This window comes from Cavia porcellus, unplaced genomic scaffold, assembly GCF_034190915.1.
Source record: "Cavia porcellus strain 051 isolate PalLab524CR breed Dunkin Hartley unplaced genomic scaffold, mCavPor4.1 scaffold_7, whole genome shotgun sequence".
Lineage (NCBI taxonomy): Eukaryota > Metazoa > Chordata > Mammalia > Rodentia > Caviidae > Cavia > Cavia porcellus.
The window spans coordinates 95,171,707-95,195,404 of record NW_026947490.1 but is presented as its reverse complement, the minus strand read 5'-3'; the positions used below and the strand labels follow the sequence as shown (position 1 = coordinate 95,195,404).

The 23,698-nt window shown below is 46.1% G+C and overlaps 1 protein-coding gene across 7 annotated transcripts in view; it reads left to right on the top strand.

The window, feature by feature from the left end:
- Positions 1-23,698, top strand: part of Cd24 (CD24 molecule) — a 68,745-nt gene that overhangs the window by 43,202 nt on the left and 1,845 nt on the right. For 2 of the 7 annotated variants that reach the window (XM_063253964.1, XM_063253965.1), the window contains exons 2-3: positions 17,114-17,213; positions 20,082-20,282. The exons of 1 other annotated variant lie outside the window; for it this stretch is intronic. Coding sequence is in view for 2 of the 6 variants with exons in the window: in XM_063253960.1 (XP_063110030.1) it covers positions 21,457-22,197 (741 nt within the window). In the remaining 4 variants the exon portion in view is untranslated. 4 more of the 7 variants (XM_063253961.1, XM_063253963.1, XM_063253966.1 and 1 more) reach the window with 3 other exon arrangements.

The following is a 23,698-nucleotide window of genomic DNA, read 5'->3' as shown; positions in this document are numbered from 1 at the left end:
AGCTTTTGTAGTTCACTTGTTTGTGTCCCTACTTCTTCTTTTATGTTCTTAATCCTTAAGTTATGGCTCCTCTTATCATCTTCTTGTCTTTGTATTATTGCTGTGTGTTTCTTTGTTATTTTTAAGAAGTTTTTCATTTCATTCTCCCATGTTTCCAGTCTGCCCTCCAATTCAGATAGTCTGTCCTTAGTTTCTTTCAAGCTGTTATGCCAGTCTTGGGTATACTTTTTGATTTCTTGATAGTCCCTTTGCACCTGCTTCACATACTCAATGCTTTCTCTGTTTTCTCCATCAAGCAATTCTCCCCTCTTTTTCTGTTCTTCCACTCCACCATCTGCTTTTTCCTGGGTGGTGCTTAGCATTTCTCTAACTATTCTGCATACTTCTAGCTTCAGGTCATTGATAACTTCATTCCTGAATTGGTCTATGAGGCTCTCTAAATGGCGCTTAATGTATATTGGTACAGTGTCCACTATTGCCTGATTCTCAGGATTGGGGGTCGAGGAGCCTTTTTTGTTGCTTCCCTTCCCCATATTTTCTGTTCCTTATGAAATGTAATCTTACACAGGAGGCCCGGCTTCCCTGCCTGTCAGCTACAGCTTGATCGAATTGCGCTGGCTAGTTGTTCCAGCTCACCGCTGCGCCCCAGGGAGTTGCGGAGGAGGCAGCCTACGCAGGAGTCGGTCGCTCCTCCGGGCCACCGTCAGGCTCTGGGATCTGGGCTAGGCCAGCCTAGGGAGTCCGCGAGCAGCGTCCCTCCGGCCAGGCACCTTTCACCAATCCCGTCCGAGAGGGAAATGCGTGGCTGCAGTTGCCACCGCGCCCTGCTCTTACAGGACTGCCCGCGCCCAGAAAATCCTCCGCTGGAGTCAGACTGCGGTAGGGAGTCAGTTCCTCGCTCACCTCGCCACCAGTCAGCCTTCCTTCCTGCCCGTCGCGTTTCCGAGACCGTTCCCAGACGCCCGTTCCCAGAGCTCGGGGGTCGCGTCTCTCCTTGCTGAGCCGCTGTGGAGGTAGCCGGCCGCCGCGCGGCGGGAAATCCAAGCCGCGGTTTCCAATGGCGCGGAGTCGAGCCTCCACACCGAGATTTTTCTGTTCCTATTTTAGCGCCAGGACTGTATTCCAAGTTGGATTCTCTCAGCCCAGTTCGTTCCTGAGTCAGCAGAGCATATCTCTACTGGTTCGTATCTCCTTAGTCCGCATCATTCCTGGCCTCTGAGCCGAGCCTTTAGAGAGCGTTCAGTAGCTGCTGTTGTCTGTCCGCCATGTTCTCCAGAGTCCGGCCTTAAACTTTTGATTCTCTTGTCTCAGCCTCCTCATTAACTGTGGCTACAGGTTTGTGTTAGTGTACACAGCTTTTCCTGACTTGCCTTCTTGTTTATGGTACTGGGGATAGAATCCAGGGCCCCCTCCAGGGCCATCCCACTGAGATACCTTCTCAGCCTTTTTAAAAAATTTTTGAGACAGAGTTTCACTAAGTCACTAAACTGCCCAGGCTGTGCTTGAATTGGTAGTCCTCTTGTCAAAGCCTCACAGAGTGCTGGGATTACTGGTTTGGGCCACCATCCCTGTACTTTGTCTTTTAATCATCTCCCAAAGACCGCATGCCTAAATGCCATTGTCTAATTAAATTTCCACCTCTTTTTTAAAAAAAATTTTATTTAAAGAAAGACTAAACAAAACAAAAAATTGGTAGAAATAATCCATACTTTCAAAGAAAGAATAAACAGTAAGAAATCACTAGTTGATATTTACATATTGTCCTCTTACAAATAGTTATTCAAAGATATAAAAGTGGAGCTTAAAGTAGGGATTCAAACAGTGAGACTGCAACCAGTTCTGTTCAACAAAAAATCACTCTGAGCAAAGAATAATACTATTGCTGGGTTTCACATTATGACACTCCTGGATCATCACTGGGTACTGTAGTGTCTCTTTTTTCTTCAAAGTATCCGTTCATTTCATCATGTGTCATAAGATCAGTTCTCATAAACTGTTTATTGGTTCTACACATGCATGAGTCTTAACATATGTTTCTACCATTTCTATATTAGAGGGAGAAACAGAACAAAGCAAGACAAAAAACATATTCCTATAAACACACGAAATGAAAAAGACATATAAGACCACAATATTAGGTGATCTATAGTAGTTACTATGCTTTCTCTTGTTATTTTCAGTAGAATTGTCTACATCATCAGACATAATATAATTGAACATAACATTACATGGCTATTTTAATAAAAACACAACTTTGGAGACATTGTAGGACTTTGAAAGCAGTTAATAATTAAACTGGAATGGGCATCTTTTACATCTTGTCATCTTCAGAGTATTTGCCTCTACTCTTAGACTTGATACTATCAAGCGTACCAGATTCAAATAAAAACAGTCAAGGCAAAACAGCGGTCTAACCAACCAGCTTCAAATAAGATCAGTCATAGTAAGACAGTGTTAGTAAATACAGGGCTTCAGTTTAAGTTAATAGGAAATTGAGGGTAGTTACCATGGTATAACCTGCTATTTTGTGGACAGCTGTCTGTGCCCTCAAATCTAATATGAGTAGACAGACTGGACCAAAGTAAAATCAAACTAAACAGAGGGAGAAGACTACTGTGGCTTTTAAATCCTGATACACTGTTAACAGTGTCCTCTGCCTTCCTTTTTGAGGCAGTTCCTCACCTTTCCCCTTCTCAGGATGCTCTGTATATTTTGGGTCCCACTAGTCCCTTTCGTTTTTAGATTAGGGGGCCAGCCCATTGTCATCTGAGTGTTGCTGAACCTTTTTACCCCTGAGCTTGATTTTGAGCTGTGCTCCTTCACTTACAAGAGCCACAAGGTTTTCCTTCTTCCAACTGTGTAGTTCTACACTGCCCAAAAGTGTCACAGCTTTTCAATCTATCTGTGGCTACTGGATGAGTTGTCCCTATTTCTCTCTGGTTTCCTGTCACATAGAGCATCATTTTCTCATCCTTGACTTTCAGTTTATTAACCCTCTTTCAGGTTGAGTATATTTCCTATTCAGAGCATCTCGATGGATCTTGCCTCCTAATCTACTGTGCCTGTGTTCCTTTTGTTAGTGTATCAGGGCTATCTATATGAAAGATTGTAGCCTACCTTCTCTGTCTTATCTCTGCTATTCTATTCTTCTGCTATTATTTGTCCACCTTTCTCCTTCATTCCACTGTCTGCACCATTCATTGAGGCCTCTCTGCCACTGTTGCTGGAATCCTGGTATTTTCTCTCTCTCTCTCTAGAATGTCCTTTAGTATTTTTTGTAGGGTTGGATTGGTGGCCATGAACTCCCACAGTTCCTCCTTGTCTTGGAAATATCTTTCCATTAATTTTGAGAGAGAGCTTTTCTGGGTACATCAATCTGGGTTGGAGGTTGTTTTCTTTCAGGATTTAGACTATTTCCCCCAGGCTCTTCTCGATTTGATAGTTTGTGTTGATAAGTCTGTCATTATTTTGATGATTTTTCCTTTGTTGGTGATCTGCTTTTCTCTGACTGTTTTTAATATTCTGTTCTTATGGTGGATTTCTGGAATCTTGATTATTATATGTCTGGGTGTAGCTCTGTTTTGGTTGTAGGTGGCTGGAGTTCTGTATGCCTCATTTATCTGGATATCATTTCTTTTTCCTATGCTTGGGAAGTTTTCCTTAATTATTTCTGTGAATAGTCTTTGTAGTTCATTTGTGTTTACTCCTGCTTCTTCACTCACGTTTTTTATTCTTAAGTTATAGATCCTCTTGTCTTCTAGCCTTTGAATTGTTTCTTCCTGGTTCCTTGTTATTTTTAAGAGATCTTTTCTTTCACAGTCACACATCATAAATCTCCCTTCAAGTTTCAAAAGGCTAACTTTAGTTTCTGTCAAGGCATTTTGCCAGCTTTCAGTGGAGTTTTTTGATTCCTGGTAATCTCTTTGGATCTGTTTCATGTATTCTAGTTTTTGTTTATATTCTTCATCAAACGTTTCTCTTCCTTTTCTGGGTTCCTCTGTTCTTCCATCTGTGTTTTCTTGAGAGGTACTTAGCATTTCTTTAATTAATCTTTTTATATATTGCCTCACTTGGATTAGAATTTCAGTTTTAAGTTCGTCTGTGAGGTCACGAAGGTATTTCTTTATGTCTGCTAATGCTGTGGCTAACATTGCATGATTGTTGCCCTGGTTCTCTTCTGTATTTACTACTGCTGGGCTTATTTTCCCAGGGTCAGTGGCTGGAGGTTTTTTTTTTTTTTTTTCCTATCTCTTGTCATGTTTCTGGTTTCTTTCAGACTGGTGTGTTGTGGAGGTCCTTGGCTCTCTCCGAATTGCTTATGGTTTTTCTGAAGCGTGCTGACTGGGGTTTTGTTGCCCTCTCCAATTTGCTGTTATCTGAGGTGCACGCAAGGATGCTGCAGGCTAGTCTCTAGTGTCTGAGCCAGTCAATCCACAAGTGCTTTCAGCAACTTAGCCTGTGCTTTGCAGATGTCACAGGGTTGGGACAGTTTCGTCCCTGGTTGTTGGGTCCCAATTAGGGGTGTGGCTCAGCCTAAGCAGATTCCACCAACCCTGACTGATGCCACCGAAGTGCTGGGCTCTGCCCCACTCCAAGATGTCCTCCAGTCAGCGACACCTGCCACAGGACCCAGTCTCCAGCCCTCACTGGGAATCAAGGTAGTTCTCCACCTTGGCTGCACTCCACACTGTGCTGCGTCCTCCCACCCAGGGCCCGGGACTCACCTACTCCTGTTATCAGTGGCCGTGGCTTCAGCATGCCCTTGAGTCACCTCACTCCACGGTGCTCCCAGCACAGCACGGACTGGTCTCAGTGAGCGTGTCCAGCCCTCCACTGGTGTTTTTCCTTTCTCTTCCTATTTTTTTTTTACTTGAGTTTCCTCCTGGGTTCATGAGAGTCCCTCTCCGCTCATCCAGCCCTCTCCATGTTGTCAAATTCCAGTGTCTGAGCTATTTTTCCAGAGAGCCTCTCCACCCAGTGACCTAGCAAGCCACAATCTTCTGATAGACCAGTTTGTACCACTTAATACTGCACAAAGGGTTATAGTTCAATGCATGAAGTCTTGGGGAACATACTCAGACTATATTCAAACCATAGCAAGAATAGCTAGTTAATAATTGGTGAATATTGGTGACATCTTGAAATGATAATATTTGGTATATATTGGGTATCCTAGTCTGTTTTGTCATTATAACAAAATGCCTGGTGCTGAGTGCTTTATAAACAAAAGAAGTTTATTTAGCTGCCAGTTCTGTAGGGTTAAAAGCCTGATGCCACTTAGCCCTAGAAGGGCCTTGGTGGCATGGGCTTGGGTTGGGGTAGGGGGAGATGCAACAGGAAGCTGGAGGAGAACTAAGGAAGCCAAACTCCTTTACAACAATCTGTTGCTTTTTGTGGTACTTGGATTGAGTCCAGGGCCTCAGCCTCCCCAGCCCTTGCTGGCCCGTTACTATAAGAACTGAACTGTTCCCCAGGCAGCACCTGGGACCTGACCATCTTCCTGGGCCTCCAGCATCTCGAAGCCACCATGCCAGGATTCCAGCTCCCAAGACTCTGAAGGATACCCCACATCCAGCCATAGCATCTGGTTAAGTATGTTACTGAAACCAAGGATCGATTTTGTTTTACTTTTTTATGTGGCTACCAGGAAATTGAAAAGCTGTGATTGTCTACATATGGGCAGCAGCACTGGTGAAGAATTCCAGGGAGACAAGAATTTCATGTGGCCACAGGAAGCTGGCTGTCACAGGCCACCCCCTTCCTGCCTGAGCCATACTGAGACAGGACCACCTGCTGCTTCCCGAGAAGGAGACATGTCCCCCTTCGGAAGAGGGTGTGTAATTTTTGCCAGAGGTGCAATCTGTGTACTCTTATTTTTGGATGGTGCCGTTAGGATTTAACGTGTTTCAAATAAACATGAGGTGACGGGTGCAATTAAAGGGGGGTCACAAATTTAGCATGATATTTTGAAGTTCCTTATTTGTGATGGCTGATACACACTCAGGGAGTTAACGCTAACTATTTATTGTGAATTATTTGTTTACGCATTGTGCCTGTGTTTGCCTGTTATTAATTGGTGCTGTGCAACTTACGCTCCTCCTCTGTGACGGTGAATCAAGCCCCATGGCTGCATCCTTAACCACAGGAGTCATGCTCAGAGACTTGCTGTCCTCCTCGCCAGCATGGCATTTGTTTTCTCTTTCCTTTCGAATCCCGTGTGGTGCTGGGGATTGAATTCATATTCTGTCTCTTTGATAACAGCCATTCTAGCTAGAGTGAGCTGGTAGCTCATCGTAGTTCTGTGTTTCTCTGATGACAGGAGCAGTTTTTCATTTACTTGTCTAGATAGAGATAGAGAGGTAGATGGGTGGTCAGTGTCGGGGAGTGAATCCAGGATCTTTGTACTGAGCTCCACCTGCAGTCCCCCCTCCCTTTGTGTGTGTGCGTGTGTGTACAGACACACACGTGTGCACAGTCTTGCTATGGACCCAGTCTGGCCTTGAACTTACAGCAGTCATTGTGCCTCAACCTCCTGAGTGCCAGGATTGCAAGCATGTGCCGCCATGTCTGATTTCCCCTCTTTTTTGAGACAGGCTTTTATCAAGTCACTAAATTCCTCAGGCTGGGCTTGAATATGCAACCTTTCTTTTTGACCAAATTTAAATCCAATTTTGTTGTTGTTGTTGATTTTTTTTAAGTTCCTTATGTAGTCAGAATATTAGTCCTAAGGCAGGTGAGTAGCTTTGCAAGGATTTTGTCCCATTCTGTGGGTTCTCTTTTCATAGAGGTGAGCCACCCTTTGTGGTGCTGGGCACTGAACTCAGCTTCAGGCAGGGGCTATGCCTGAACCACGGGACACTTCCAGCCCATGGAAAAGGTTTTAAAGAACATGTTTTCTCTCATCCTATTTCTAGAGCTGCTTTAGGGTCCACTGTAGATTGGTCACCTGTACTGTGTGACAGTCTTCACCCTTCATGTGCCTCTGGGCAGCCAATATGCACAGCTTGACCCTTGCCAGCAGCTGTTCATTTGTAAGTGCGTGAAGAGGTCTTATGAGCCACTAAGAACACAGTGGCCTTCAGGAGGAACCTTATCCCCTGTCTGAGGGGGTGTTATCTTTTACTTTTTCTTTTTGTACTGGGAATGAACCAAGGGCCTTCCCACTGAGCTACATCCCCAGCCAATTTTTACTTTTTATTTTGAGTCGCTAGGTTGCCTTGAACCTGTGATCCTCTTGCCTCAGCCTCCCAGGGTGCTGGGATTACAGGCATGTGCCAATGTGTCTGACACGGTATTATCTTGATACCCAGAGATGTCTGGAAAACTACCTTCTGCTATAAATGATCTAACTTAAAAGATACTTGAATTGGATGTGTTGCCCTGTGCATGCAGAGAAGCTTTCTGCTTTGGGATGCTGTATCCTGTGATTATATTGTGTCCTGCACTGAAGAGCTACTTTTGACCTAGATGAGGTGCTTTATGTGTTCATTCCACACTGAGAGGAATTTGTGCACTTTACTATGTGTTTTAGTTACTTTTTCTCATTGTTGAGACAAAATACCTGACTCCCAAAACGAAGGAAAGAAAGGTTTATTTAGCTCACAGTTTGTGGAGGTTTCAGTCCATAATCAGCTGGCTCCAAAGCAGGGTGGTGTGGCAGAGACAACATTTCAAGGTGCTGGAAGACAGCAAAAGCAACAAGAGCAGCATGGGTGGGGACCTCTTTTCCTCTTATATAGTAAGCAGGCTACCCGCCGCCCTCCGGTAGGTGTGGACTCACGCTAAGTCTGTGCCCTCCTCTTGCACAGGCTAAGGATGTTTATAAGCAAGGACTCTGGTCCCCTGCTGAGTTGCTTAGTTAAGCTTCTAAACTTCTCAAGTTGATACAATATATTAACCTTTACATTGTGTTTTACCCTTAAAGTCCAAACATCTTGTGACTCTCCTGGAAAGTGCTATAGCTCTCTTTTTGCAGAGGCTGTACTGATTTGCTTCTGTCATTTAGATAATTAGGCTATATGTCATCTAACAAATGTCTGAATTTAGTCTCTGCTTACACTGAGCTCAGTTTAATTTTTCTTCTTTAACATCTAGTGTATCATCTTCTCCCACTGTCTTGTGGAGATAGGGGGAAGTCCAGGGTCTTGTGCTAGGTAAACACTACCTCTCTGCCCAGTAACTTAGGGTATCTATATTGCTTTACTTGCTAATACCAGGCACACCTTGTGTTCCTAATTGTGAATCCACTTGCTCCGTAACAGTGCAAGCTGATTTGTTTTTTTTTTTTTTTTGACAAGGTCTCATTATGCAGCCCATGCTAGCTTTGAACTGGTGATTCTCCTGCCTCAACCTCCCAAGTGCATTACAGGCATGAGCCACCGTGCCTGTCTTCAAACTCTAGTTTTTGAGCTTAATGATTTTTGACCCTGAGTTCACTCATGACACATTCATTGCTATAACCTAGGCAAAATATATGCAGAACAATTTAATTCATAAATGGAGAGATCCAGATAGCTGAGAAGTCCAAATGTCCAAATGTCTAATTTTACTCAATTAGAGTAAAAATACAATTAAGAATGAGGTTTCTTTCTCCTATGAAGTGAGAAAATATACTTTGCATTGTAAGTCTCACATTTAGTCAAGGTTTGTGGGTTAGGCCGTCTCACACACTGCGACTGTGAATATGCATTTCTGGAAAACATTTTAATCTTCTATTTCCAGACCCAGACTTTTGCTTTAGGAGTGTATCATAAGTAACCAGAAATAACAGGGTGTGGGAGCACTTGCCTATAATTCCAGCTTTTTGGGAAGCTGAGGCAGGAGGGTTGCAAGTTTGAGGTAGCCTGGGCAACCTAGTGAGATTCTCAAAATTAAAAAGCGGCCGCAGCACAGTGGTAAAGTGCTTGCCTCACTTGCATGGTCTCATGTGCTCAATCCTCAGTATTGAAAACAAAAAATAGAACCCAAAACAGGCCAGGTGTGGTGGTGCATGCCTGTAGTCCCAGCACGCTGGGAGGCTGAAGCATGAAGACTGCATTTTATAGACTTAGTGAGGCCTTGTCTCAAAATTTAAAAAAATTTAAAGGGGTTGAGGAGGGGCTCAGTGCAAAGACCCCAGTACCAAAAACAAAACAAAACAGCTAGAAATGAAAACTGTTAGGATGCTTGTTACGAGGTTAGTTATGTAGGAACAGATGTTTAATTAGAAAGAATATTATATAATACAGTTAATAGAATATTTTTGAAAAAACACACAATGACCCCAGTTACGGAGTGAGGAACGTTTTGACCTGGAGAATGTAGATTCAGCTAGAACACTATTAATGGGGTGAAAGAAAAATAAAGAACTTTTTTTTGATCTTTGAGACAGGGTCTTATTATGTAGTTCAGGCTGGTCTTGAACTCACTATTAGCCCATGCTGACCTCAGATTCATGCTGATCCTCCTGCCTCAGCCTCTTGAATTTTGGGATTATAAGCATGTGCCACCAAGCCTGGCTAAGCACCCTTCTTGAAAAGCAGGCAGGCTGCAGGCCTGCCCCGTGGTCTCCCGGCCCTGAGGTGTTAGGGGTGCTGCTGCTATCCCGGAAGCTGTGCTGACCCCAATCCAGAGCCACCCCTTCAATACATGGAGCAGTGAATGCCGCTTGCTGTAACAGTTTGCTAGTAGGACCTGGCTGGATTTTCATTATGCAGGATTCCTGGCTACCAAACTGCACAGGTCACTGCATTTTATTTCATTAACCTCACAGGCATGTGATCACAGCTTTGTAACTGAATTTTTAACTGCTTTTTTTTTTTTTGGTGAGTGATAAAAAGCACTATAAAAAACTTTCTGTCCTTTGGCTCCTCCAGTAAACAAGCAAGCTCTAAAAAGATATGTGTGTACATATATACACACACACATATTTTTCAGTGCTGGAGATTGAATCTAAGGCTTTGAGTGAAGATAATATTTTAAAAATATATTGCTAGAGGTTACCTCTGATTAGAGGGCTATGGTTGACTATGATATATTTTTTTAAAATTTTATTTAAGGAGAAAAAAAAAGCAGAGAAAGGGTACAAGTTATACAGATTTACAGAAAAAAATAAACAGTAGGAAATCACTAGTTAATGGATTACATATTGTCATCTTAGAAATAATTGTTCAAGTCACAAAATTAAAGCTTGTAAAGTGGACATTCCAACAGTGAGACTGCAAACAGTTCTGTTCAATGATCCAATAAAACTCAGTGATATCATTATCTATCTTATACACTTAAATATACATGCAGTTATATCATTTAGAGCACTTTCTTTTCCTCTCTTTTGTACAATGACAATTATACATTTTGGGTTTTGTTGCTCCCACAGTTCTTATTACTTTTTTGGAAGGGAGTAGAACCAAATGTGACATAACAGAACAGAGTCAATCAAATCAAAAGGGTGGACATAATAGATAATGTAAAAGCATCATACAAGGTGATCAACAATGGTTACCTTGATGCCTTCCACTATCTCTAATAGAATTGCCTATATCATCAGTTATAATAAAATTGAACAAAACAGTAAAGAACAAAACCAAAAAAAAAAAACAAAACATTGGAGACATTATAGGTCTTCAAAAGTAGATAATAGTCAACCAGAACGGGCGTCATAATGAATCTCACTATCTTCACAGCTGTTGCCTAAATTTTCAAACCTGGTACTATCAAGCAAAACAGAATAGGGGGACATCAGTCAAAACAAGATGGTGAGAGCAATACAGGGCTTCAAATCAAGATAATGGAAAGTCAAAGTGGGTTGCTATAATATATCCTGTTATTTTTTATTTATTTTTCCCTTAATTAAAAGGATAAAAATAAAAAATAAATAATGAAGTGGAGATTGAGATAAAAGAGGGCATAACAGCAAAACAGCGCAGATCAAAACATAACCATTTAAGCAGAATAGTGTTTCACCACAGGATAATCCCGACATAAAAGTAGTTACCATATTGTCTCTTTCCTTGAAATCTTTGAGTATAACTTCGTATACTGTAGCATCAAATATATCAAAACAATGTAAAACCATTTAAGAGAATGACAGCATTACAGGGTATTTAGAATCAACTAACAGAAAATGAACAATGGTTTCTGTATAATCTCCTTGTCTTTAAAAGTTTTTGCTTATACTATCATACATAATAAAATCCAGTAAGATACAACCTGTTTAGACCAATGGAGATAGAAGAACAAAAGCTTGATGAGACTTCAAAACAAGATGATACTAAATCAGTATTACCTATTAAGACGTCATTTTCTCCAAAATACCTGTTCCTATCATTCAATCTTCTCTGCCTCATTTCTGTTGAGCTCTTTTTTTGTCATTAGTTGTCAGTTTGTATTCTTCATTTTGTTTTCTGCTCCATTCATTGTGGCCTCTCTGCCACTATTTCTGGATTCTTTGTATTTTTCTTTTTTAGAATATCCTGCAGTATTCTCTGTAGAGTTGAATTGGTGGTTGCATATTCTCCTAGTTCCTCTTTATCCTGGAAGCACCTTGTTTTTCCATCAATTTCCAGGGATAGTTGTGCAGGATATATCAATCTTGGCTTGAGATTATTATCTCTCAAAGCTTGAATTATTTCCCCCCACGCTCTTCGTGATTTGATGGTTTGTGCAGAGAAATCTGCTGTAATTCTGATGGGTGTTCCCTTGTAAGTGGTCTGTTTCTTGTCTCTGACAGCTTTTAATATTCTGTTCTTGTATTGAATTTCTGGAATTTTAATTATTATATGCCTGGGTGTTGCTCTGTTTGAGTTGTAGGTGGCTGGGGTCCTGTATGCTTCATACAACTGAGTATCTTTACCTTTTGCTAAATTAGGAAAATTCTCCTGGATTATTTCTGTGAGTAGCTTTTGTAGTTCATTTGTTTGTGTCCCTACTTCTTCTTTTATGTTCTTAATTCTTAAGTTATAGATCCTCTTATCATCTTCTAGTCTTTGTATTATTGCTGTTTGTTTCTTTGTTACTTTTAAGAAGTTTTTCATTTCATTCTCCCATATTACAAATCTGCCCTCCAGTTCAGATAGTCTGTCCTTAGTTTCTTTCAAGCTGTTATGCCAGTTTTCGATAGAGTTTTTAGTTTCCTGGTAATCTCTTTGAACCTGCTTCATGTATTCTATGCTTTCTCTATTTTCTCCATCAAACAATTCTCCCCTCTTTTTCTGTTCTTCCATTCCACCATCTGTTTTTTCTTGGGTGGTACTTAGCATTTCTCTAAGTATTCTGCTTATTTCTAGCTTCAGGTCATTAATAACTTCGTTCCTGAACTGATCTATGAGGCTCTCTAGATGGCGCTTTATGTCTATTGGTGCGGTGTCCGCTATTGCCTGTTTCTCAGGATTGGGGGCTGAGGACCCTTTCTTGTTGCTGCCTCTTCCCATATTCTTTGTTCCTTATATATGCAAGCTTATATAGGAGGCCCAGCTTCCTTCCCTGTCAGCCACAGTCTGATTGAATTGCACCAGCTAGGTGTTCCCGCCCACCGCAGCACACCAGGAAGTTGCAGACCAGGCAGCCTATGCGGGGCCTGCCCCTCCAGGCCACCCTCAGGCTCTGGGATCTGGGTTGTGCTAGCCCACTGGGTCAGCCAGCAGCGTCACATAGGCTAGGCACTGCTCACCAATCCCACTTGAGAGGGGGATACGTGGCTGAAGTCACTGCAGCGCCCTGTTCCCACAAGTCTGCCCAGTCCCAGAATGTCCTCTGTTGGAGTCTCCTAAACTGTGGAAGAGTGTCAGTTTCTCTCACTCACCTCACCGCAAGTCAATGCACAGCTCCCCGCCCATCCTGTTTTCAACTCCGTTCGCTGATTCCCGTTCTCAGAGCTTCCGCGTGTCTCTCTCCCTGGAGCCAATGTAGACGCAGCCGCCGTGCGGCGGGAAACCCAAATCGTGGCTTCCAATGCCGCGGGCTCCAACTTCCACACTGAGGCTTTTCTGTTCCTGTTATAGCACCAGGATTGCATTCCCAGTTGGTTTCTCTCAGCCCAGTTCGTTCTTGGGTCAGCGGGGCATATCTCCACTTGCTTATGATTCCTTACTCCGCACCATTCCTGAATTCTAAGCTGGGTCTTTCAGAGAGCCTCCGTAGCTGCTGCTATCTGTCCACCATGTTCTCCTGGAAGTCACCAAAAAGATTAGTTTTTGGAGGTTTCAGTCCACACTTGGTTGGCTCCCGGGCAGGCAGGCATGGCAAGGCCACAGTTCACGGCAGCTGCAAACAGCAAGCCAGAACCAGCAAAGAGGACTATGATATTGTTGATTATACCTTTCTACATTTTCCAACTTGTTCTATATGGGACATGTAATACCGTTTATCTGGAAAAGAAGAAATATGTAAAAGAATATTGCAAGAAACTTTTTATTTTTTATTTTTTTGTACCAGAGATTAGACTCACTATCTGGTGCTTACCAGGCAAGCACTTGAGCTGCTGAGCCCAGCTTTTTTTTTTTTTTTTTTTTTTTAAGGAGGGAAGGTTTATTTCAGCTTATGGGGAAATTTTTTTGTTTAAACTCAGATCTGCACACAGATATGTGGCTTTCAACAGAGCCGTACTGCATCGGCCTAGCTAACCAACCCCATCTGGTCCTAATGAATGGTTCTCTACAGCAGCATGGTGCTTCCTTAGTGACACCTTAAAATGATGTTGAGCAACTTGTAAGTCAGCATGAGTTAATGTTGTAGAGCGAGCCCGGGAGCAGCTGTGTTAACCCAGTAAGGAGGGCTTCACCGAGCTTGACAAGGTGGCCCTGATCCGGGTCAGTGTGACACCTCTTTAAATGCATCACTGTTCTCTGCTTGTTACTTTATCTCCCCAGCACATAACAATGACTTTTGCAGTGAGGTGTTGGTACAGGGACATAACGCATCTTCATTCTTTGTGTTACAAAAATATTTTGTCCAGTTTTCCTGGCCACTGAAAATTGTACTGATTTTTCACTGCATAAAGGTCCCGCCTGCTTTAGGACTAACAAGGGGAGAAAGTTGGGACAGAGTGGCTGGGGCGGTTTGGGGCTCCTGCTCACACTCAGCCCCGGGACTAACAACCCGGAAACCTAAGAGAACCCTAAGAAAACAAAAGGCCATGGAAGTGAGACTAAAAAATCATGTATGTAATGTGTATATAATTTAATTTTGTGCTGATCTTCTAGTGTTACTGTTTTCAAGCAGAGGGTCATCACATTTAGGGCTGATTTGCAAATAGCAAATGATGTAGTAATTTTTTTTTTTTTGGAAGCACTGGGAATTGAACCCAAGATTTTGCACTACACCCCCCGTCCTTTTTTTTATGTTTAACTTTTGGATTGTTTTGTTTTTTGAGCTATGCTCTCTGTATGTAGTTCAGGCTGACTGCGAACTCACTATGCAGCCCGGGTTGGCCTTGAATTTGTGGTGATCTTCCTGCCTCAGCCTCCCAAGTGTTGAGATTACAGGTGTGCATCACAGTGCCTGGCTTTATTTTTTAATCTTGAGACTATGTTTTGCTAAGCCAATCAGTCGCCCAGGTTGGGCTCAAAAATCAGAGTGCTGAGATTAGAGGTGTGTGCCCCAGACTGGTTGATGTAGCATTTTTGTGATCTTGTCACAGAAGAAGCTGGGTCCTGAAGTAACAAGGAACCTGGCCCTCACATTCTTGGTCCTCAATTCTTTGTGTCCTTGGTGAAATAATTCAGTGAGGATGGGCCAAATTACAGGCAATTTTCGTATTTTTTTTAATTTAAGGAGAAAAGAAAAAAAAAGTGAAAGGGTACAAGTTATACAGATTTACAGAAAAAAAAATGAACAGTAGGAAATCACTAGTTAATGGATTACATATTGCCATCTTAAAAATAATTGTTCAAGTCACAAAATTAAAGCTTGTAGAGTGGACATTACAGGCAATTATGTACAGAAATATAGGCGGAATTTACTGTGACGTTGCTATAGGGCTGCAAGGCATCCTGGGATAGCTTTCCGTGCACAGGGAAGTTTCTCCTGGAGTCCTATTGGTGCTTATCAATGTCTTATTTAGAAGTTACTTTGGAATTGGAAGACATCTTTCTGTTCTTTTTAGATAGTATGTTTCCTCAGGGGCTTTCATCATGGAAGGAATTTATGGTAAGTCCTTAAACAAGGTCCCTACCCAGGGCAGGAGATCTTTAAAGATCTATCTCCAGCCAGGTGTGGTGTCACCTGGGGAGGCTGAGGCAGGAGCACTGCTGAGAGTTTGAGGCCAGCCTGAGCTACTTAAGTGAGTTCATGGCCAACCTGAACTGCATAGCAAGACCCTGCCTCAAAAAAACAAAAATAAAAACAACGAAACAAAAAAACCAAGCAGTTCATTTCCTGATATCACTGGGCTGTAGGCCCTGGCAGCCACGAGTGGGACTAGAGGGCCGAATGGCCAGGAGTCCCAAGGAGCGGTCACCACGTGTAGCCTTAAAATGTCACCAAGCTCTGTGAGATTGCCTGAGCCCTAGCTAGTGGTTAGAAACGTATATTTCTTTTCTTTCTTTTTCCTTGAAGTGTTATAGTCAGTTGATTAAGTTCAGTGATGAAAGTTATCAGAAGACTATTCTACGGAAAAGTATTTTTTCTTAGCAAAAACAAAGAAAGGAAAATTAAAACCCTCTCAGCAAAGCCACAGATGCTGTGGGTGTCCATCTGGAGGTGGACGGTTCCTTGCTGGCAGCACTGCTGCTTGGCACCCATCTCCTGGCCTTGTCCCGCAGGCCGGCCAGTGGCTACCGCCTGCCAACAATTTGGACTTCCCTTGAGATGGCAGTGGGTTGCGTTTCTTCTGGGATGTGATTATTCCAGGTGGCCTCGGCTTGGCCTTCCGCTCCCTGTGGGCAGAGCCAAGGAGGGTCCTTGCTCCCCCAGGCAGTCATGTCCTGAGACCTTTGTCCCCAGCAGGGCTTCTCTTTCTCCACCGCCGCTGTAATTCCAGGCAGCAGGATGGAGAACAAACATGGAACTGATGGTTTTTTTTTTTTTTTTTTTTGGTCTTTTTGAGACAGGGTCTCTATGCAGTTTGGGCAGGCCTTGAGCTCACTTTGTAGCCCAGGCTGGTCTTGAACTCGCAATGATCCTCCTGCCTCAGCCTCCCGAGTGCTATGCGTGAGCCACCATATCCAACTTGGAACTGGCGTTTGCCGAACCATTTTTCTTTACTTTTTCTAGAGCTCCGTTGTACCAGAAGCTTTTCAGTGTGTGATATCTGGGCCTGGTGGAACGGGGCCTCACAGAGGGCAAAGGACTGAGGCAGAGGTTTCATTCCATGGGGAACCCTTGAGGGGCAGAAGGGGGCTCCTGAGGGCGGGCTGGGGGGTGGGAAGAGTTGGCTTTCCACACATTATTTATGTTATATATTTATGAGTAATAAAATAAGCTGATCCACCTGGGAGGTGCTTCCCAATCCTGCCAGTGACCCTGTTCCTGGTTACTCTGTTCCTCTCAGTGACAAGGACTATCCGTTTCTCAGATGCCTTTGCAAATTATTTGACTTTTTTTTTTTTTTTTTTTTTAGCACTGTAACATCCTGTGGCACTGTTGAATCTTGCTTTTCTCACCCGAGAATTTATCCCCAACAGTACATGTACTTTTGTTTTTGAGACAAAGTCTTGCTGTATAAGCCAGGCTGGCCTCAAACACAGCCACCCTCCTGCCTCAGGCTCCTGAGTGCTTGGGGATTACAGGCGTGGGCCACCATGCCAGGCTTTCTCAGATTGTGCTTTTTTGCACTTTTAAATGATGTCATAATATTTTATAATATGATATGCTATCATTTTTTTGCCTAGGTGAATAATTTTTTGAATAATTAGGTGATTCCAAATTGTTAGCCATTTAAAAAGTGGTGCAATAAATCCTTGAATGCATATCTTTTTGCATTTGTACAAGTTAATCTATAACCTAAATCCCTAAAAAGTAGAATTTCCAGATCAAAGAGAATGTACAATATTAACACTGATAAATGTTAAATCCTTTCCACAATCTCATCAGCATGGGGCTGAGGGGCTGTCATCTCATGTAACCACATAATGGAGACATCACGTTTAAATTTGGGGCAGAGATTAAATGTTTTTCTTTCTTTTCGATTTTTTTTTAGGTTTTTGAGGTTGGCTTTGAACTCACTTTGTAGCCCAGGATGGTCTGGGGCTACTTACAGTGATCCTCCTGCCTCAGCCTCCCGAGTGCTAGGATTACAGGTATGCGCCACCGTGAGTGGCAAAGGGATTAAATTTTCTTCTTTTTCTTTTATTTTTTGAAAATAATTGAGGGGCTGGGGATTTAGCTCAGCGGCATAAGCACCTGCCTTGCAAGCAGGCGGTCCTGAGTTCGATCCCCGGTACCCATAAAAAAAATAGTTGAACAACTAAAACCCTAAGATGCTTGGAGGTAGGCACTTTATCACTCAGTTTATATCTAAAAATAGTCACATTCTTTCTCTTTACACGGAAGAGAGATTCTGCATTTTGACGAGGGCGCTGAGCGCGCCTGTGGACAGCAGAGGGCAGCACGTCTCCACAGAGAGCCGGCAGGGACTCCTGCGGATCCATCACGCGGGAGCAGGGCCTCGCAGTCCAAGGGCAAACGTGCTTCATCCTCATTGCCACCTCGTAGCTAGGCCAGGCTGGAAGGAAGCCACAGCCTGGATGGACCGACGTGTTCACTGCTAGTCAAATGCAGAAATACCATCGTCCTGTGCGAGGCACTTGAAAGGCGATTCCAGCCACCTTTTATGTTTTGTTTTATTTTGCAGTACCGAGGATTGAACCCACAGCCTTCAGGGTAGCTACACTACCAGCACCCCTGCCCCTTTGTGAGCTGGAGTTTTGGGAACTGACCAGGTTGGCTCCAATTTGCAGTCCTCCTGCCTCAGCCTCAGTGTAGCTATGATTACCAGTATGCACCACTACCCCGAGACCCCTGCAACCACACTTTAGGTCATAAAGCACACAAGGAATATCCTTTATTGGATCCATATTATATTTCCTGTCCATTTTGCTGAAAACTGCTAAAATGTCAACAAATGCAACCCATTATCTCCTGTTTCTCCAGTCAGTTTATTATTTCATCTGGAAGAAAACTAGGTGCTCTTTTAGGATCAGTCCAGTCAACCAAAAGTACAGAGTGTGAGGTGCAGAGGCCGTGGGGTGGACAGGACATGGTCTCTGTTGTCACTGACAAACCAGGAAAGATTGGAACCTGCATTGCGACATGTTGGCTGTAAGTGTAAGCATGGCACTGTGTACAGCCTTGTGGCCTGGGGTACCTTGGTTCCCTGTGTCTCCGTCACAAATGAAATGATACCACAGCCATCAGCCCTGTGAACCTTACAATTGAAGTGCCACCTGGAAGGTGCCTCAAATAAGGAAAGATTTCAGAAGCCACGCTCTGAAATGCAGATGTGCCAGGCTCTCTGCTAATGCACACATGAACTCAAGATCATCACCTTAGCTGGGTATGGTGGTGCAGGCCTATAATCCCAGTACTCTGGGAGGCTGAGGCAGGAGGACTGTAAATCTGAACCCAGCCTGGGCCTTTGCAAGATGCTGTCTCTAAAGGGCCTTAGTGTGAGGGCCGTAAGTTCAACCCCTAGTACCTAAGGTGAAAAAAGATGGGAAAAAAAAAGAGAAAAACTTGTAACTGGTAAGATTCTCATTTAGTCTAGTAGCATGAGCTGTTATTGGCTGAGAGCAAGCAATTGCACCATGGAAAATCAGAGAAAAAAGGAAAAATAGGAAGAAAGAATAATGCTGATAAAAAAAAAAAGAACCTGGGTGCAGTGGCACACACCTGTAATCTTAGCACTCTGGAGGCTGAGGCAGGAGAGTTTGAGTCCAGCCAGGGCTCCAGGGCAAGTCTGAGGACAGCCTAGACTACATAGCAAGACCTTGTTTCAGAAAATCCAAACTCCCCCCACCTCGGAGAATGAAACCCAGAGGACAATTTTCAAGCAGCTTTCTTAAGTTTCTAGCTGTGCAGGAAATAAGAGGATTCTTCTCCTGTGCTGGCCTCCTGTACGGCATTCACTGGAAGATGCCCAGGGGCAGGGGAGGGAGCCGCAGTCTAGGAGTTCCACAGCCTCTGGCTGGAGAGGAAATTGCTCACAAAGCATATACCCCAAGCACCTCACTAATTCTGGGATTGTTTGCAGCCTAATATTTCTCTTGTGAATCACACAGCTGCAAACCAGGTGGGCACCTCCGGCTCCTGGTCCCTTCCGTGGAGGAGCAATTATCGAGTGACAGCTACCATTGTGACACACACTATTATAACACACACAGTCACATATAGAATAACATTAATATTGCCTTAATGAAGATGTCACCTCCATTTTACAGATGAACAAACTGAGGTTTTCTGCCTCGAATAAAAGCACAGCAGCACTGGGAAGGCTGAGGTAGGAGGATCATCACTAGCTCACAGCCAGCCTGGGCTACAAAAAAATAAATGAGCAAGGGGCCAGGGATTTATTTAGCTCAGCAGCCTAAGTGCCTGCCTGGCAAGCACAAGGTTGTGTGTTCGATCCCTGGTGCCAAAAACACAAAACAAAACCCAACAAACAAACAAAACCCAAACAACAACACTGGTGCTTAGCATTGGAGATGGGGCAGGCTGGCATTGGAGGCTGCTTTAACCTCTGCAGGAGTCGGGTTCCTATGCTAATAGCAAGTTGGTGGGGCGGGGAGGGGAGGAGAGGATAGAGTACAAAATAAATGGGTCCTATAAATACCAGCCTGAGCTCAGCCAGCAGGTTCTGAGGGGCCACCTCTGGGTTGGAACAGTCTTTCCTTAACCTTGGGAGGGGACTGGCTAAATTGGGCAGACACCGCATTTCTGCACTGTGCCGTGAGACAGGAAAGTTCACTGGTGCTCACAGGAATTCCTGTGCTCCCAAGCACATCCCCAGCCTGGAAAGTTACCGAGAAAGGCCAGGTCACAGACCAGCTCCTGCCAATGTCACTGTCGCTGTGCTTCCCTAAGCCAACCTTGTTTTTATGAGTGTGTTCTGCAAAAGTGAAATTTAAGCAAATTCACACCCTCACTGGGGTGTCTGTTTTTCTTTAAAGATTGGAAAAAAACAACAAAAAGCAAGCATCAACAACCATAAAGCCACAACGAGGAGTTGAACCTAAAGAGGGATCCGGTCCAGAAATCAAAATTTTTAAACCAAAAAATATTCCACCAGTGACATGATCTTCTGCTTTAAGGTCTTCACGTTAAATGATTTGAAAAAAATATTCCATTAAAATTTGCAGGGTGATGACTAATCTCCTGTGGGTGCCAGTTCATTAAATTATTTAGTGGCCACTATGGAAAAGTAAATGGCCTCATCCCTGAAAACTCCTGCTTTTTAAAGGGGTGACAAACAAGCAGCCGCCGCGACCGAGGAGAGTGTCCGGGAGCCCAGAGGGCGGCGGACTGGGCCGGGCCGGGGGTGGGGTGGGGGGTGCAGGGCGGGGCCGGGGAGCGCAGCGCCCCCGGGAGGGTCGGGGCGTCTCCGCGCAACCCGGACCCAGAGCCAGGCCGGAGGGCGGGTGACCGAAACCTCTGTCCCGCGCGGCCTTGGGTTCGCGCCCAGGGCGCCTCCCAGCTGCCCGGAGGACGCGGACCCCGCCGGGGGCCGGGCAGGGGGCGCCCCCCGGGCCGATGGCGCAGCTCTCCGGGCCCGGGGCGCCGAGCGCTCGCTAGGGGGCGACCCCCCGACCCGGGTCCCCCGGGACCTGCCCGGGTCCCCCCCCCCAATCCCCTTCCTCCGCGGGGGACACCGGACGCGCCCGAGCGCGCGGGACCCCGCCGCGGACGCGCCGCTCCCGGAGGCGGGGCTGAGCTCCTGGGGCGCCCCGGCCCCGACTTCTCTTTTGGGGGGAAGATGGCAGGGCCGGGGAACAAAGGAAGCTCGGTCCGGCCCCCAGAGCGGCGTGCGTGGCTCCCGCGCTCGCCCGGTCCCGGTGGGAGTCGCCCCGCGCCTGTGCGCGCCGCCCGTCCCGGGAACGGCAGCCGGTGCCCGCGGGGACCCGGGAGGGCGGGGAGGGGATGGGGTGGGGGTGAGGGCGGGGGTGGGGTGGGGTGGGGGCGGGGGTGGGGTGGGGTGGGGGCGGGGAGACGCGGGGAGGAGGGATCGCGGGTGGGCGGGCGGGAGGGCTGGCGGCGCGCGTCACGGCTATTGTGGCTGCCCGGGTATATAAGGTCCCGCCGGGCGCCGCGCTCCCCACCTCGCCCGCACCCGCCCAGCCACCGAGCTCCGAGCACCGGCCTCAGCGAGCCGCGCCGCGCGCCGACGGAGCGGACATGGGCAGCAGAGCGATGGTGGCCAGGTTGGGGCTGGGGCTGCTGCTCCTGGCGCTGCTCCTGCCCACGCAGGTGAGGCCCTGGAGACCTCGGGGTCGGGGCCGCGTCCCCGGGGGCGGGGGGTTCCCGGCTAGTGCCAGGCGCTGAGTTACAATGCCGAAGCAGAGGGGGCGAGCCATCGCCTCGGGGATAATTTTGCAAAACCGGCGGGGTGGCGGGGGGCGGCGAGGACCCCACTTCCCACTCCCGCGCGCACGGCTCCTCCTCTCCCACGCGGCGCCCTCGCGCACCCCGCAGGTCACACAAAGAGAGGGCTCGGTCCCCACGCGCGGAGCTGGTGTCGGGTCCCGAGGAAGCCGGGGTGAGCCTGTCCGCACCCGTCCTGGGGTGCGCGGGGCTGAAGCGTCGGTGGCGACCGCGTCCGGACGCTGCGCTCCGGGCAGCAGCCGTTTGCGCCCACCCCGGTCACATCGGAGCCCAGACGACCGGCCGCGGGGCGCGGTGCACGCTCTGTCCCGGTCCGCTCGGCTTTGTCCCGGTCCCCGCCACGGCCTCTCCCTTTTCACGTCCTCCGTCCCGAGAGCCGACCTCGCCCCCAGCCGGGCACCCAGTGTGGCCCTGCGCCCTGGAGTGTGCGGCGCCCTGGATGGGACCGGGGGCTGCGCCCCAGTCGGGATGGGGAAGGAGCAAGGCGCCGGGGCCGGGCGAGCTGGCGAGCCGGAGCAGCCGGGTGGCCTCCCACCGCCCCGGGCTGATTTTGCACCGCGTCCCCCCTTCCCGCCGGCCAGGTTGGGCTGCAGCGCCCCTGGTCCCCGGCCACCCCGCTTCCAGGCTCACCTGGGAGCGCAGCCCGGGTGTGGGCGCTGTCGGGCTTTCCCACAGCCGGCCGCGTAACTGTACCCTATTGTCTGGCTTCGGGTCGCCTGTACCCCCCCCCCAGCCTTTCTCGGTTCCCCTGTGGGGGAAGGGCGGGGCAGCTTGAAAGCGGACCGGTGTGTCTGTCACCCAGGTCCCATCGCCTTTCCGAGCGGACAGGGGCTGATTTCAAAGAAAGAGGGTTTAGTGAAGCTAGTTTACTAGCTTAATAGGGCTTTTGTTTTGTGTAATGTTTGCAATTTTAATTTATATCTTTTTTTTGTTTTGTTTTGGTGGTGTAAGGGACTCATAGATTCTCACATTGATGCCCTGGGCTCCTAAGAAAAAGTCACCTGCCATGCTGAAGCCCCTTGTGTGAATTATGAACAAGGGTCCCAAACCAGGTCGCCCCAAAGATGCCCTGTTTTAAGTAATTTGCCATGGTAAAGCTCGCCTTTTAGCGGGAGTGCTGTTTCTTAATTGGATGGGATCTGCCTTACAGTCCATGTCCAATAAATGGACTGGACCTGATGGAGAATTTTGTTGCGGTTGTACTTCTGCAGTCGGTATTTGCTTAATGGCCTTCTGGGTTGTACAACAAAAGGCACTGGTGCTGACATAGGCGGGCTTTATTTTGGATTAATAGCCGAGTGTACGTGTGGCCCAGACTTGCTGGGTGCCACGTCCCCTCCCCTCTGTAATTGGAAGCCCTTGTAAACCCTGCCTTGCAGTGCGAGCTGAAAACTCCGGTCTGCCTTTGTTCCATGACAAAGGCGAGATTATCACGTGCCCCACTGGACTGTGCATTTGTAGCTCGAAAAATCAGTGGTGAATGATGCCACTCGGATGCCGGGACACTAAGAAATCCTTGATTCTTGGCCACAGCGCTGAGCTAGTGACCAGGCAGGAGCCTGCCGCTGCTGAAATTTAACTCCAAACCCTCCCGGTGTCTTTATGTGAAGTCACTCTGAATAGATGGTGCTTTGAGTGAAGTCATTTTGCCTCAAAGCAAGAACTCATTATGTCTTTCAATTTAAAACAAATATTGTGACCATTTTGAGAACAGTTCTAATTTCAAGATTTTAAAGAAGCAGATAAGATACTCAATGACCCCCCTTAAAGGCAAAGGTAAGTTACCCGGGCTGAATGAAACGGGAAGCCTATGGGAGAGACAGGAACCAATTATTTCTGGTACCATAAACCTCAATTGTAATTTGTAACATAACTTTAAAATGACCCTCTTTCTAGGAAAATTGAGGCCACATTATAGCAGTAAACCCATATCATCTCAGAAACAGGATTAGTGAACCTGGCTCTTAATTCCTTTGTATAGGATTAAAGGAGCCATACTCTTGGGAGTTAAAGTTACCAAAAAAGTTTTTATTTTAATTCTTGGTGCTGCTTGCATTTTTAGACTATGTAGGCAGTTAGTTTTTAAACTAAAGAGAATAACCTTGGTGGGACTGAGCAGGAATTCGGAATTTAATGATGTGGATGAAAGAACAATGGGGGAAAAAAGCAATCCCACAAATACACCAAG